This window comes from Ranitomeya imitator, chromosome 5 (assembly GCF_032444005.1).
Source record: "Ranitomeya imitator isolate aRanImi1 chromosome 5, aRanImi1.pri, whole genome shotgun sequence".
Taxonomy (NCBI): Eukaryota; Metazoa; Chordata; class Amphibia; order Anura; family Dendrobatidae; genus Ranitomeya; species Ranitomeya imitator.
Window position 1 is genome coordinate 623,332,825 of NC_091286.1, and position 17,511 is coordinate 623,350,335.

At 44.0% G+C, this 17,511-nt stretch overlaps 1 protein-coding gene across 2 annotated transcripts in view; it reads left to right on the forward strand.

Moving 5' to 3' along the window:
• TAF1B (TATA-box binding protein associated factor, RNA polymerase I subunit B) overlaps positions 1 to 17,511 on the forward strand; it is a 124,043-nt gene that overhangs the window by 25,170 nt on the left and 81,362 nt on the right. For both annotated transcript variants that reach the window (XM_069728081.1, XM_069728080.1), the window contains exons 6-8: positions 8,404 to 8,545; positions 9,862 to 10,024; positions 11,101 to 11,200. In XM_069728081.1, the coding sequence (XP_069584182.1) occupies positions 8,404 to 8,545; positions 9,862 to 10,024; positions 11,101 to 11,200 (405 nt within the window). The remainder of the gene's footprint in view (positions 1 to 8,403; positions 8,546 to 9,861; positions 10,025 to 11,100; positions 11,201 to 17,511) is intronic.

Below are 17,511 nucleotides of genomic sequence, written 5' to 3' on the forward strand. Positions count from 1 at the left end.
AGACACCTGCACAAATATGACCTTCATTGAAGAGTCATCAGAAGAAAACCTCCCCTGCATGCTCACCATAACATTCAGCATCAGACTTCTGATTTTGAATCATACTTATGTAAAATCTTGATGCATTTTTTTTCCGATGAGGTTAAATAGAACTCTTTGGCCACAATGATCAAAAGTATGCGTGGAGAAAAAGTGCACGGAATTTCAGGAGAAGACCATCTTTGCCAACCATTAAGCATGGGGATGGATCAATCCTGCTTTGGTGGTGTTCTGCAGCCAATGGCACGGGAAACATATCATGGGCAGAGGGAAGAATGGATTAAATTTCAACAAATTCTTTTTTTTTTGTTTAAATAGTTTTTTATTGAAAGCAAACATGCACAATACAATTTATGCACTGTCCAGTATTTTACAAAAATTTTAACATTTTCCAAACCCCCAACAATCCCAACCATACCCAAACCTCCCCCTCCCCTGACAGCTCCTTCCCAGTTATACTTTTGTTACCAGTATTGATGGTTCCTTGAGCCATTTGACTCACTTATGTTCGCTTGTTCCTCTAGCACTCTCTTCCTTTCAGAGGCTCTCACTCTCCCATTTCCCATAACTACTCATCCCAGCTCGAGCCACGGAGACCACATTTTGTCAAACGTTTCTATTTTCCCACGTCTTTTATAGACCCCCTTTTCCAGATTGAGACCATGTTTAACATAATTCAGGAATTCACCCCTTGTAGGCGGTTCCTCCTTGATCCAGTTCCTTGCTATTACCTTCCTTGCCATGTATAATAGCCTAGCTATTGCTATCTTCCAGATGTTATCCACTCTAATTTCCTCTACATATCCTAGTATACACACTATCGGATCTCTCGGCACTCTGCATTTATACGCCCCTTCCACACGGCTCATTACCACCAACCAGAAAGCAACCAGTCTTGGACATGTCCACATCATGTGGTATATTCCTGCATTCCCAGTCTTACATCTCGGGCATTCAGACTCAGCACGCAACCCCGCTCTGCACAACACTTCCGGTGATTTATAGACTCTGTGCAAGATGTACAGCTGCGATAGTCTATACGGCTCGCTCAGCGACACTCGTGGAACCGACTCCAACACCGACTCCCAGGTTTCATCCTCCATTGGGCCTAAATCTCTTTCCCATTTCGCTCTCGCTTTTAAAGGGAAGTCTAACAAATATGCATGTAGAAGGTCCTTATAAAGGGTGGTAATGACTCCCCTTGTGGACCCTTCCCCACACACGTATTCCAGAACTATGTCCTCTTGGATCTCAACACCACCGCCCCTGTTTTGAGCTTTAAAAGCATGTTTCATCTGAGCATATTGATACTCCCCAGTCGGTCTCAGTCCAAACTCCCCTTGCAGCTGCGAAAAGGACTTTAATCCTCGTTGTTGAACTATCTGAGCCACCAAGTGGATTCCTTTGGCCCTCCACTCCGCCAGCACTCCAAGGGCCGCAAACTCAACCAAATTATTATTAAACCATATCGGTGTAAATTTAGTCAGCCCCGTAACCCCCCGAATCTGTCGCAGTCTGGTCCATAATTTATATATCAAAAACATAGTTGGGTATAATTTCCCCAATACTCCCAAGGAACCATCCTCCAGACACTGCGCTACCGGTCGTCGGTCTGTCACCCTCTCCATCAAGTGCTGTACCGCACTGGAGGACACCTCCCGTGCCCAGCCCTTCAAATGTTGGCTCTGGGCTGCAAGAAAATATAACTCAGGATTGGGTAAAGCCAATCCTCCATCTTCCTTGGGTCGCTGAAGCGTCTCCAGGCGAATACGTGGGTACCGCCTCCCCCATATCAGACTTCTAAATAGAGCATTAATCTGCCGGAATTTCCCACGTGGAATCCAAACTGGCGCGTTATGTAGGACGTAGAGTAATTTGGGCATCAGAACCATTTTAATTAGATTAACCCTCCCCACCACCGATAAGTGCAATTTATTCCATGCATCCACTTTTGCTTTAAGGGCGCCCACGAGAGGTGTCAAATTCCTATACAGAAACTCTGTAACTGGCATCGAGATCCATATTCCCAGGTATCTGAAAAGGGATACTACCCTAAGCCGCCCCTCTCCCAATGGCTCACTTCTGCTCTCCTCCACCCCATCCACCTCAAAGAGGACCGATTTATCCCAGTTTATCCTCAATCCCGATAAGTCTCCAAATTTCCCAACGATCTCGATAGCCCCATTCAAGGCTTCATCCGGGTCCGCTAGGAACAGTAGGATGTCGTCTGCATATAACGCAATCTTCTCCTCAACACTCCCATAACTGAACCCAGGGACTTCATCCGACTGTCGGATCTTGGCGGCCAATGGCTCCACAGCTAAGGCAAACAGAAGGGGCGACAGTGGGCAACCCTGCCTCGTACCTCTGGCCAACTTTATAGGCTGAGAGAGTTCCCCATTCACTCTAATTCTAGCTGTTGGTAGTGAATATAACAGTTGAGTCCACGCCACAAATTAAAATTTCAACAAATTCTTGATGCAAACATAACACCATCTGTAAAAACGTTGAATCTGAAAAGAGGATGGCTTCTACAAAGGAATAGTTATCCTAAACACACGTCTAAATCCATAATAGACTAACTCAAAAGGTGCAAGCTGAAGGTTTTACCATGGCCCTCACAGTTCCCTGAACATCATTGAAAATCTGTGGCTAGACCTCAAAATAGCAATGCATACAAGACGACCCAGGAATCTCAAAGTACTGGAAGAATTTTCCAAGGAAGAATGGCTGATAATCCCTCAAACGGGAATTGAAAGACTCTTGTCTGGCTACAAAAAGCGTTTACAAGCTGTGATACTTGCAAAAGGAGTTGCTACTAGGTACTATCCATGCAGGGTGCCCAATCTTTTGCATTGGCTCATTTTCCTTTTTGCAATTTTTAAAATGTAAAAGATGAAAATATTTATCAGTGAACCACAATAAAACACAGGTGTGCAGAGAATAAAATATAACAATAACAATTGGTGTGATTCAACAGAGTGGGTTATACGGCAAGTATCCTCACCAACAGTAAAGAGTAAGTTGTGCCCACAATGAAATAGAGTTAATCTAAAAATTCAGGGGATGAATGATCCAAGGATATCCCCTGATCCACCGCAGGAAGACTGCTTAAATGCGATCTGTAGAAATATGTGCAGCACAGTTTGTTCCAATGATTAAGTAAGCCTGTCTTACTACCAGCAGCTTTACCAGCACTCCGTGAGCATGCCAGTTTGTTTTTCTATTTTTTTTTTTTTTTAAATACACTGCCCAAAAAATAACGGGAACACTAATTCAGTGATATCTAGGATGTGGGATTTTAAATATTCCATTTGCAAATCTTTATTCATTACATAGAGGGAATGCGTTGAGAACAATAAAACATAAAAATGATCAATGTAAATAAAAATTAATATCCCATGGAGGTCTAGATTTGGAATGATCCTCAAGATCAAAGTGGAAAATCGAACTACAGGTTGATCCAACTAAAGTGGGAATGCTTCAAGACAAGGAAATGATGCTCAGTAGTGTGTGTGGCCTCCACAAGACTGTATGATCTCCCTACAACACCTGGGCATGCTCCCGATGGGGCGACGGATGGTCTCCTGAGGGATTTCCTCCCAGACCTGGATTAAAGCATCTGCCAACTCCTGGACAGTTTGTGGTGCAACGTAGCGTTGGTGGAGGAACGAGACCTGTTCTCAATTGGATTAAATTCTGGGGAACGGGCAAGGCAGACCTTAGTATCAATGCCTTCATCATGCAGGAACTGCTGATACACTCCAGCCACATGACACCTAGCATTGTCATGCATCAGGAGGAACCCAGGGCTCCTGCATATCGTCTCACAATGGGTCTGAGGATCTCATCCCGGTACCTAATGGCAGTCAGGATACCTTTGGTTAGCACATGGAGGGCAGTGCGTCCCTCCAAAGTAATGCCACCCCACACCATTACTGACCCACTGCCAAACTGGTCATGCAGGATGTTGCATGCAGGTGAACTTTCTCCACAGCGTCTCCAGACTCTGTCACGTCTGTCACATGTGCTCAGTGTTAACCTGCTCTCATCTGTGAGTGAAGAGCACAGGGCACCAATGTCAAATATGCCAATCTTGGTGTTTTCTGGGAAATGCCACTCGCCCTGCACAGACGTCTGTTTCTGACAGTTTGAGCAGACACGTGGATGTTAGTGGCCTGCTGGAGGTCATTTTGCAGGGCTCTGGCACTGCTCTTCCTATTCCTCCTCGCACAAAGGAGGAGGTAGCAGTCCTGCTGCTGGATTGATGCCCTTCTGCTGCCCTCTTCACATCTCTTAGCGTACTGGCCTGTCTCCTGGAATCTGCTCCATGCTCTGGACACTGTGCTGACAGACACAGCTACCCTTCTTGCTACAGCTCGTATTGATGTGCCATCCTGGATGAGCTCCACTACCTGAGCAACTTCTGTGGGTTGTAAGTAACTGCCTCATGATACTGTGCCTCTAGGGTTGCGAGCAATGACCAAATAATTTTTGGCCAATTGGTCACTTTTGCATTTTAACAGAGATATGGTCTGTGGTCACCCCTATATAACCACTCCTTTTATAGAGGTTGTCTTGCTAATTGCCTGTAATTTCTATCTGTTGTCTGTTTTATTTGCACAAGAGCAGGAGAAATCGATTCACAATCGTTGTTGCTTCTTAACTGGACAGGTTGATTTCACAGAAGTGTGATTTTATTTGGAGTTACATTGTGTTGTTTAAATGGACCGATAAGTCTTTAGTCACTCTTGTGTGACTGCAGATCTATGAATCCCCGCAGCACACGCACTGTACACTGCAAGGATTTGCCGTTTTCAGACCCAGGTCCAGAGTTTGTGTATGAGTTATACATCCTCCCGGCCAGTGGCACTGCCTCGCTCTCCATGCACATCTATGGAGTGAACCCGCACCCTCTAGTCGGACACCCCCACTGGGTGGCCGCATCACTAGACGGTGCGCTATCTCGGCTCAATACAAGTGTCCCACTGGCCGGGGGTGTGTATTACTCCTATTCTGGTCCTGGGTCTGAAACAGCCGAATACCTGTAATGCATAGTGTGTGCACTGGGGGATTCATAAGTCTGCAGTCACAGTGACTGCAGACTTAACAGTTTTGGCTGGACAATCCTTTAAGTGTTCCCTTTATTTTTGTGGGGTGTGTGCATAAAAACAACTTATTCTCACCCCTCAATGCAATGGGGGTGGTCTTTGTTTTCCTTTCTCATTCTCGGGTCCTCTACCAGAGGCCTGGGAGTTTGCAGGTTCTGCGCAGGATCTTAGTTGTTCCTAGCAGTACTCTTTTCTTGACAGAGAGCTCAGATGTTGCTCCTGGAATCTGTTAAAACCAGAACATATGAGCTGCACGCACAGTGAACAAGCCGTTCTGTCCAGCGTGTCCACATGGACATTCCTTTTCTGAATCCTGCTCATACAGGTATTGTACATATGACCAGGTTTTAAATACATCAGATAGGGATTACATACATTAGCTAGGACTGCTCTGATATGGGTATTCCTTGACGTTTGGTAGAGCGGCTTAATATACATTTTTTGCAAAAAACGTATCAACCAAATACCCTGTTTTTTTCCATCTTTTTACCAGCACTTGTTGTCCACTGTGATTTTATTGCAACAGAGTGTTTTTGGTTTTACTGTGCTTTTTTGTGTTTTCAAGTCTCTTGGTGGTGTGAACATGTCTCTACGGGCTTGTTCACTGTGCGTGCAGCTCATATGTTCTGGTTTTACATGATTGTTTTCTTGTGTCCACAAGACTGGGGAGGCCTCCACCCCTCTTTTTTTGAGCTGTGCGCACAGGAGCCGTTCTGTCCAGCGTCTCCACATGGACATTCCTTTTCTGAATCCTGCTCATACAGGTATTGTACATATGACCAGGTTTTAAATACATCAGATAGGGATTACATACATTAGCTAGGACTGCTCTGATATGGGTATACCTTGACGTTTGGTAGAGCGGCTTAATATACATTTTTTGCAAAAAACGTATCAACCAAATACCCTGTTTTTTCCATCTTTTTACCAGCACTTGTTGTCCACTGTGATTTTATTGCAACAGAGTGTTTTTGGTTTTACTGTGCTTTTTTGTGTTTCCTGGAATCTGCTGTAGCTTTTTTCCCAACTTAGGGGTCACTGCTCCAAGTGCTCCTATCACCACTGGAATCACTGCTGCCTTCACCTTCCACATCTTCTCCAGTTCTCCTTTGAGGCCCTGGTATTTCTCCAGCTTCTCATATTCCTTCTTTCTGATGTTGCCGTCACTTGGCACTGCCACATCTATTATCATTGCTGTCTTCTGATCCTCGTCTACTATGACAATGTCTGGTTGGTTAGCCAACACCTGCTTATCTGTCTGGATCTTAGAGTCCCACAGGATTTTAGCCCTTTCATTCTCCACCACTTTTTCTGGTGTCTCCCACCTAGCCTTAGGGGGACTTGGCCCATATGCTGTGCAGATGTTCCTGCATACAATTCCCGCTTTATGGTTATGGTGTTCGGTATACGCTGTTCCTGCTTGCATTTTGCATCCTGCCACTGTGTTGGACGGTTTCTTTGCATAGTCTGCTCCTTGGGTCTTGTCTTGTGTGGTAGATTCCTGCTTCTATGGATCTGGTACTTAGTGCTAGCTCTTGTGCCGCTATGATTAGCGCCTCTTTGCTGTCTCGGAGTCCCGCTTTCTCCAGCCATTGGTAGGATTTCTCCATGTCAGCCACCTCCATTATCTGTCGATTGTACATCCCATGCAGCGGCTTGTCTCGCCATGGTGCTTCATGTTCTTGTTCTTCTTTCCAGATCTGTTGTTGTTCCTGCCTTAGGCTTTCCTTCAGCATCTCATCTTTTGGTGCCATTTTTCTGATGTATTCCTGGATAGCCTTGTTTCATCAGTGATGGCGGCTTCGATGCTTATCAGGTCTCACCCACCCTCCTTCCTGTTGGTATACAATCTTTGGGTGTTAGGGTGGAGACCTCCATGCATTATGAGGAGCTTTCGTGTCTTCACATCTGCAGCTTCCATCTCTTCTTTTGGCCAGCACACTATGCCAGCAGGTTATCTAATAACTGGCAGGGCATATGTATTGATGGCGTGGATTTTATTCTTGCCATTGAGCTGGCTCTTCAGGACCGGTCTTACCCTTTGATGGTATTTGGATGTTGCGGCTTTCCTTGCCTCCTCATCATGGTTACTGTATCCCTGTGGGATGCCGAGGTACTTGTATCTTGTCTGTACATCTGCTTTATGTCCTGCTGGTAATTCCACTCCATCGTTCTTGACTACCTTGGCTCTCTTTACTACCAACCGGCCGCACTTCTCCAGTCCGAAGGCCATCCCAATGTCTTTGCTGTAGATTCTTGTCAGGTGGATCAGTGAATTGATGTCTCGTTCATTTTTCACATACAGCTTGATGTCGTCCATGTAGAGGAGGTGGCTGATGGTGCTTCCACTCTTGAACTTGTATCCATAGCCAGACTTTGTAATTATCTGACTGAGGGGGTTCAAGCCTATGCAGAACAGTGATGGGGACAGAGCATCACCTTGGTATATGCTGCATTTAATGGTCACTTGTGCTAGTTGTCTTGCGTTGACTTCCATTGTTGTTCTCCATTGCCTCATTGAGTTTCTGAGGATGGTTCTTAATTTCCTGTTGACATTGTAGAGAGCCAAGCATGTAGGCTGTACTGAGATTGGTCTGTCTGGATCTTGAGTCTTAAGACTGCTCTATCTACTAGGAGCTAGTGCTTAGAGCCTCTGGTGTTGGTCCCAATGCCTTTCTGAGCTGGATTCATGTACTGGTTCATATGGTTCTGTAGCTTGGTGGCTATGATACCTGACAGGAGTTTCCATGTTGTTGTTAGGCAGGTTATTGGGCAGTAGTTGTATGGGGCTGTTCCTTTGTGAGGATCCTTCATGATCAGCACTGTTCTTCCTTGTGTTAGCCAATCTGGGTGGTGGCCTGCTTCTAGCAGTTGGTTCATCTGCTTTGCCATGCGTTCATCTGCCACTGTTGGTTTCTTTAGCCAGTAGGTGTGGATCATGTCTGGGCCAGGTGCTGTCCAGCTCTTCATGTTCTTCACCCGCTGTTGGATGTCTGCTTCTGTAATAGTGACTGGTTCTTACTCTGTGGTTGCTGTGTTTCATAATTGTATTTTTTTTTGCCTAAAATGCTAAGGAAATGTCATCTTTAACTTTAGGCCTTTAACTGTTCACAATAACAGTCATTTTGACCTGGGGTGCCCGAATTTTTCCATGCCACACTGTATATGTGTGCTTCTACACGTGTGTGTGTGTGTGTGTGTGTGTGTGGCATTGTGTTCACCTAATATAATACAATATTTTTTATAACCATAGCCTAATGAGAGCAGCATGGAATCCCAAAATGATGACATGGAGTCTGGTTGTAATACATTTGCCACATCGGAGTCTGATCTTGATAAATATTCTGCAAGCAGCGTCGTACTGCCTTCTTCAGGCGACCATTCAGAGGTTTCAGGTAGGTTTCCAGGTTCTTACAAGCTGGTTTGCGGAATTATTTGAAAAAATTAATTTCTAGGAACTTGATTCCCCCTCCACCCCCCCCCCACACACACACACACACTTCAATAAAAAATGTAAAAAAAATACAAGTTTGCTATTGCTGTAATGGGCCTGCAGAGTCATGTTACCAGGCTTTCCCAACCTGAGCATGACAGCTTAACTTATCTCTATGCAGCTCGGGTCGGTCGAGCCGCCGGCCAGTCCCCGCACTGCATTCTGATCTCAGTCCAATTTACACTGTCGTCTCACTGCGTCCTAATTTGTTATTTCTCTAAGGGTGTGTCCACCTTTTTTGGGGCAACCTCCCCCCCCCCCTACCCTTTTAAATGCATGCCTTTGGGGCTAAAAATTATTCTTGCAATTCAATTTAATAGAAAAATGTTGCACCATTTGGCTTTTACAGGCTCTTTCTTTCCCCATTCATTCAGTTTGGATCATAAATCATCTGAGAGAAGCCCAGTGAAAGACACCTGCTCCTATCAGAGCGAGTTCACTGATGGATGCTCAGTTCACTCATTCTGCAGCCAACAATCGACAAGTACAACACTTAGGTTAATGATGGCAAATGTAGAAACATTTTTTATGAAACCCAATTGCATATATGATTATTAGACCCAAATACATGGATTTAAGTAAAATAATTAGTTCCCCCCCCCCCCCCCCAAGGGTGGTAAACCTGCTTAATAGCCTCAGCATGGTCAGTCAGTATGTTCCTCACAGCTCTTACAGTAAAGAATCCTCTTATTATAATGGTGAAACTTCCTTTACTCTATTTCCACCATCTAAGCAGTTGCATAGGGTTTTTTTTTTATAGGGCTGTTATGGTGAAAATATTCATTACCCCTTTTACTTCCTGCAGAGAAAAATGTTAAATATGGAAGGGTCCCCCACTGGTTGCTAAAAAAAGGGGTCCCTTCTCCCAAGGGGTCTCTCCATACTTGTGTCGGTGATTAGGACATTGCATGGAGCAACGGACGGTATTCTGAGCTACCGGTCCGTACAACTCTATAGGCGTTGGTGAGGACCACTGGACCTTCTGTTGTAATGATCTGTTGGGTCCCAGCAGTTGTGTCCCCTCTTTTGATCTCACATTGATCACATATACAATGGACAGGGCATAAATTGTTGTTTTTCTTCTGGATTCCGACCCGTAAGTTGCTTTTGAACCAAATGAAAAGTGCGTGTTACATTCAGTCTATCCATGTCACGTACGTTTTGCCTCTGACTTCAGCCCTGACTTGCTTTTATATTTTTTTTTTAATTGATTTCCAGATGCAGAAACTGCAACCTCAGTTCAGTCGGGATCCGTAGATGCCAGCGTACACATGAAGAAGAAACGCTGGGAGAGAAAATTAAGCATGCCAATGACCCTGGCGTTCTGCTACCTCTCCTTACTGTGGGTTCGGGCATCAATCACGCTTTCTGATTTATTGAGGTGAGACGCAAACCGAAGAAGACCTGAAACCCCATTAGGGTTCTCTCAGTATGTGCTGTTTGTGCATGTGAGGAAGGAAGGGAGTGCAGGGGGAAACTACGGGTAATGCATGCCCAGAGGTAATGCTGACAGCGAGTGAATCCTTTTATATCTGAAGCTCTCTGCACATGCCCCGCTGCTTTGTTAAAGAATTTTCATCCAGAGACTAAGGTAGATCTCCATCTCGAATGTAGCAGAGGTGTGCATGCTCATACTCTGCCCGATTCATTGTCTATTGGACTTCCAGAGAATGTTCACCGATGCTGCGGCAGTCCTATAGAGAATAAATGGATCTGATGGAGATCCAGCTTGTGCGCTGATGTGGAATCAGCGGGGATCACAGTAGTGGACCATCGCTGGGATCAGAGTAGTGAACACTCAGCGATCAGCAAGTTATCCCATACTTGATGATACCTTCAAGGTTCTAGCAATTTTCCCGATTAACTGTTCTTCATGGATTAAAGAAATGGACTGTTGTTTCTCTTTACTTAGTTGATTGATCCTTGCCATGTCCTGGGCTAGAATAGTTGTGTAATAGGGATCAGCACTTCATCGTCCTGTGTACCTACACTGCCTCCAGAAAACACACTTGGTGGACGCGAATACTTTCTAATGCTGGCGATTCCACAAATGTGCTCTTGACGGGGCATACTTGTACTCTGGAAACCTTTCCAGATGACGACCTGATGAAGCTGCTTGAGAGACAATGCCAAGGGGGTGTAATGCTGTTATCGGTGTGAACGGGAGGAACTTTGCGGAATGTAAGGGTTAACACATATTCTGGTTTATTTCACACATGCATCTTTATTCCTTATTTCCATATGTGTTTGTCTGAGGTTTTGCTGCCTCCAGCCTGATTGTAAAATGTGCACATTCCAATAGGAACTATAAACACCAATGACGGCCGTGTCCAACCTCCTGACTGGGTATGCTGTGTTAATAAAATATATATATTTCTCCTTCACCACGTTGGGGGACGCAGGACCACTGTGTTTATAAAATATATATTTTTATAATCAAAAATTATTTTTTGACAGGTTGGTTTTCTACCGTCACATCCCTTACTACAATTCTCAGCAATACTTTCCGGAGAAAATGAATCTCTATGGACCAGACATACATATTTTTGAAGTTCGGGTGTGTATTATTCATCTTTAAATGATTCTGATCGGCCATGGCTTGTGTGCAACCAGGTGAATGACCATGTCCTATGGTTTTGGCTGAGCACAGTCCTCCACGGCTCGGAGAGTAAAATGCAGTGTGCTCGATCGGATGTATTTTCTTATTGTTGCAATTAATCTAAAGTAAAAAAAAAATCAATTAGAAAATAGTCTTGGTTTTTAAAAACTAGTGTTCACAGCTCCTTTGCAGACCTATATATCGGTATGGAAAGCGGCTATAAAAGTCGTATAATCTGATCCACCCGTCGTATATCTCTGCACTCGCTCTACTTTTGCTACTTGCATGTGTACGAATAGTAGAAAATAAGGCCGAGGGATTGTAGTAAACTAAATGGGTAAATGCTTCGTGGAAGGAGATCCCTCATATATTTTTGCACAAATTGTTGAAAAAAAACAAAGTCAAAGTCAGACTGCGTGTCCATTTATTAAAACCTAAAGAGTCGAGCTGGAATATAAGTTGGCATGCATGAAACGTATGGGCACGTGTTCACACTGGCCACTAATCCGACAAATCCTTAGATAAAAACAAAGTGAGCAAATACCCTGCTGTAAAAAAAATAAATAACAGTAGTGCATGTAAAAAACATAGAGTGGGTAGTTAACATAATTTTGATTTAACCCCTCTCTGACCTCAGACGGGATAGTACATCCGAGGTTAGATCCCCCGCTTTGATGTGGGCTCCGGTGGGCTCCACATCAAAGTCAGGACATGTGTGCGCAATAGCGGCGAGTGGAATCGCGATCCACCCGCCGCTATTAACTAGTTAAATGCCGCTGTCAAACGCTGACAGCGGCATTTAACTACCGCTTCCGGCCACGAGGCCGGAAATGCGCTCATCGCCGATCCTCGTCACATGATCGGGGGTCAGCGATGCGTCGGCATGACAACCTGAGGTCTCAAGGAGACCTCTATGGTTACTGATGCCGGCTTGCTGTGAGCGCCACCCTGTGGTCGGCACTCATTGCAAGCCTGTAATTCAGCTACATAGGAGCGATCTGATGATTGCTGCTATGTAGCAGAGCCGATCAGACTATGCCTGCTTTTAGCCTCCCATAGAGGCTATTGAAGCATGGCAAAAGTAAAAAAAAAAAAAAAAAAAATGTTTAAAAAAATATGAAATAAATAAAAAAAATATATAAATGTTTAAATCGCCCCCCTTTCGCCCCATTCAAAATAAAACAATAAAAATAAAATCATATATACACATATTTGGTATTGCCGCGTTCAGAATGCCCGATTTATCAATAAGAAAAAGGATTAACCTGATCGCTAAACGGCGTAGTGAGAAAAAAAAAAAGTAAAAACGCCAAAAAACGTTTTTTTGGTCACCGCGACATTGCATTAAAATGCAATAACGGGCAACCAAAAGAACGTATCTGCACCAAAATGGTATTACTAAAAACGTCAGCTCGGCACACATAAAACAAGCCCTCACCCAACCCCAGATCACGAAAAATGGAGACGCTACGGGTATCGGAAAATGGTGCAATTTTTTTTTTATTTTTTTTTTTTTAAAGCAAAGTTTGGAATTTTTTTTTCACCACTTAAATAAAAAATAACCTAGACATGTTTGGTGTCTATGAACTCATAATGACCTGGAAAATCACAATGGCAGGTCAGTTTTAGCATTTAGTGAACCTAGCAAACAAAGCCAAACAAAAAACACGCATGGGATTGCACTTTTTTTGCAATTTCACCACACTTGGAATTTTTTTCCGATTTTCTACTACACGACATGGTAAAACCAATGATGTCGTTCAAAAGTACAACTCGTCCCGCAAAAAATAAGCCCTCACATGGCCATATTAACGTAAAAATAAAAAAGTTATGGCTCTGGGAAGGAGGGGAGCGAAAAACGAGCATGGAAAAACGGAAAATCCCAAGGTCATGAAGGGGTTAAAGTATAAAAAGTAAAAGCCATCCCACCACGTCAAGGTGATCCTATTTGGGACAGCTCGCGCGTCTAATCTTAAGACCTTACCATATGTCAAATAACGTAAATGTTAATAAGGACTGAGACCCTGATTTATAAACCGCCCGCCATGGGGAGCTAACTAAATGTAATGTCCAGCTCAAGGAAAAGGGGGGCCATGCCACTGGCCATTGTCAACATGCGCCTACAAGTTGCATGCGTACCAACTTGTATTCCAGTTTATCTCTTTAGCTTTTTCTTTCAGGTTTCTGCACTCTGTGCAAATAAGGGTTTGTCTCTCTTTTCTATGAGTTCGACATTACGTTTATATAGTTCCCCATGACTCTGTGTCCATTAGTCAGGGTCTCTGTCCTGCTCGGCCCTTATTCACATTTATGTAATTTGACATATGGTAAGATTTTTATACTAGAGGTTAGGACTGTCCCGATTAGGGTCACCTTGACGCGGTGGGATGGCTTTTATGTTTAAATAATAATGTTAACCACGTACCCTATGTTATTTTCATGCAATATTGATATTTATTTACTGCCGGGTATTTGCTCACTTTGTTTTTCTCTGAGGTTATGTCCATTTAATACTGGTATTGATTAGAACTCCTGCACTTTCACCAGTTTTGCCCTTTGCAAACTATTTCTATGTCTGAGCTAGTGGATGGAGACCAGATGCTTTAATGTCTCCCATACACAGTGCACACAGACATGAGGGATTCCTGCTCTTCTGTTTCTTTCTAGCACAGACACAGAAGCAGCAGCATGGAGGACATTATACAGTACCACTCAGCAGGTGTAGCTGTGAATGCAGCTCTGGGGTGGGATAAAAATTCTTACCAAGTGTGCTGCTGCTTTCTAGTGTGTATCTCTTACATTCTACCTCAAACCCACCCCTGTCCATAAACTTCAGTAGCTGGCAGTTCATCTGGTTTTGGCCAAGATGGATTGTAGCAGGTAATAAGCTTAGAAGGTTGAAGTATAAAGAAAAATGAATTAAATAAAAAATGTTTTTTCTTTCCAAAGTATTTTTTGTTATTTGCTTTAGGTAATCCTAATGTAAGGACTACCCCTGCCTAAAAGCTTGTGCAGGCGGCCATAGATTCTCTCAAGTCTAAGAGAAGTGTAAAGGACTCTCTGATCAAGCTGTGATCCGAGTATCAGGATAATGTTATCCAATTCTCTCAGATGAGGAGATGGAGAAAAAAAATTCTCAATTGTGTCAATCCGTGAAAATCGGACTGTACTCGGATGACATGAGTGTGGCCTGATTTTCGCGCACTGGCACAATGGAGAAATTTTCCCTGTCCTCACTGACTTACATGGGTGAGTGCAGCTCAAAAATTGTATCAAGCTCTGACACGCAGAGATTTTTTTTTTTTTCCCTCAGCCAGACTGTATGAGGAAAACAATCGGATGTGCACTGCCCAATAGATTGAGATTGGTCCGGGTGCCATCAGATGTTGTCTGGTCACACTTGGATGGATAATTCAGCCGTCTGCCCTTACCCTGAATGTGTTTAATGCCCCCTGTGAGCCAAGATGGAGTGGAGATAACGGAGCGCTCTCATTGTTTTCAGCAGCTTGATTAACTGTTTAGTTGCCACGGCGGTCAATAATGACCGATGCATGTATATTTTTTTTAGATCTTCAGCAGGTTAATTTTAGTGTTGAACATATACCAAATTTGCTTAACCGTCCATAGTAAGGTCCAGAGGGTCCGTCCATCTTAAGAAGGCTCTTGTACAGAATACATATTGTCTTCTCCTGAGGATGCTACAGATTTCTTCGGCTACTTTCACACTAGCGTCGGAATCTCCCCGTCGCAATGCGTCGGGCAGAGATTCCGACGCTAGCGTTTAACGCACTGCACAACGGAGGCAGCGGATGCATTTCTCTGGTGCATCCGCTGCCCCATTGTGATGTGCGAGGTGGTGGGGGCGGAGTTCCGGCCGCGCATGCGTGGTCGGAAAAAGCGGTCCGTCAGGAGCAAAAAACGTTACATGCAGCGTTTTTTGCTTCCGACGGTCCGCCAAAGCACGACGCATCCGTCGCACGACGAATGCGACGAGTGGCAATCCGTCGCAATGCGTCGTCAATACAAGTCTATGGGGAAAAAACGCATCCTGCAAGCACTTTTGCAGGATGCGTTTTTTCTGCAAAACGACGCATTGTGACGGATTGCAGTTAACGCTAGTGTGAAAGTAGCCTTCGCTGTTGCATCTACTGAATCTGTGAGAATAACATCCAGAGCTTCTGTGCTGTCCAAAACTGCAAGACAAGCCTAGTGGCTCAAGATCTGCTCTGGTGATGCGATGCTGTCTCGAAATCAAAATTGTTCTCCATTCCTTTACAAGAAGAATTTCTTTGGCGCCAGCTTGGACATTCTACTTCAAAAACCTGTTCATCCTTTTTGAGAAACGAAAAAAAGGAAATACAAAGGTAAAGGGAATTTCGGGCAGATCTTGCTACCCCCGAGAGGTTAAAGGCATGAACATCTAACCTGACCAGAGCGGAACCAACCAAGATCAACAATGATGTCATTACCGTGGGAGGCAGAATTTCAAGATCTCCTTTACAGTGGTGAAACGCATGGATCCTGTAAGCCACTACAGACTGGTGTAAGAGGATAGGTTTGCAGGACGATGTGATGAAAATCTATAAACCTCAACAATGTCTCCCTCTCCAAGACTCTCTGACTTATGGAATTCAAAAACTCGTAAAGATGAAACTCGGGTTTCTTCACTAGGAAGATCTTTGACTAGTCATACATCTAATACATATGAGCAGATTTGTCACTTATCTGTTCATGATCGAGTCCACAAAATCCACCATCCCTCTAACCAGGAAAGATTTTATGATGGCAACCACCGACTTACAAGATGCCTGTTCCCTCCTTCCTATCCATCCCTTGTATCGGAAGTTTCTGAGATCTGCTGTCTTATGGAACCAACAATTTGCACTATTTGGAATATTTTCAGTTATTCATATAGTTAGGGATATGTTAAACATGCAGTGTCTTTGCGGCATACTATTTTTTTTTTTTTTACTATAAAATCTGAGTATTGGCAGGATAAATGTTGTGTAAAATATGCATAATTTGGGGCGTTTTTGCAACATTTTTATTCTTTTTAGAGTTTTGCTGAGCTCTGTATAACCCCACCCACACCATTGATTGGCCGCTTTCTGCCCGTGCACAGCAAGCTGCCAATCAGTGGTGGGGGCGGGGTTACACATAGCAGTTGACTAGGAAGCCCAAGACTTCTAGTTCTGTAGTGATAATCTCATGCTGATAAAACACTGATTATATTGAAACAACAACACAGCCCAGTAAGTGACACAACGCTGGAATTGGGCTTGTGGATCTAGTAAAGGCAAGAAAGTTTCCGAAGTAACAATAGCAAAGATGGATAAAAAAAACAAATCAGTACAAATTGTGACTTGACTTGACTCTTGCTTTCTAGTCCAACCACACCGCCATCACTGATTAGCAGTTTTCTGTCAATATACATTGTACACAGAAAGCTGCCAATCGGTCGTGTGGGCAGGATTATACAGGGCTCAGCATTCAGAGCTCTGCTAGATTAGCAGAGAAAACTGTGAAGAAAACAATAAGTGACACATTGCTGGATTCAGGGTCTCAGTCCCTACATCAGGCTGCTGTTAGACTACATAGCAAAAACCGGGTGACATATTCCTTTAACTTTCACTTGTGAAAATTCACGTTTATCACCTATCGGCAGGATAGGAGATAACTTGATGATCGTTGAGGGTCCCATTGTTGGAATTTCTAGTTATCCTGAGAATGGGGCTCTGAATACCGGGAAAAAAGCTCTGTGACCCTTCTCGAATGGAGGGGAGGGACGCCTGCTCGACCACAGCTTCAGTAATTTTCTTTAGGACTGCCAGAAATCGCAGAGTGCTGTATTTGAGTTTCTCCGGGGGGTGGGAACATAGACAATGAATGAAAAGGAGTTCAGGCCCTGCACCCCCTGCTCCATTCAGACGGGGCTCTGGAGACAGCACCCCGTTCTCAAGGTTACTGGGGTCCGCAGCAGTTGGAGCCCCCACTAACAAGTAATTTGTGGGAATGCTCCTTTATGATCCTTTGTAGCCAAAATGAAAGGAGACTGTGATGTGATTCCACCTCTGCTGTTTATCTCCATTTAATGAGAGCGATTACCTTAGATACACCTCCTCTTCCTATTAATTGCGTCTTTCATTTTCTAGTTTTGTACAAAAACGAAGCCACATTTGACCCATAAAACCTTTTTATTGCAGAACTTCTAAAGCGCTACAAGCCCCGTCATGCCGGCAGCCTTACGTGTCCCCTTTTTATCTTCTCTC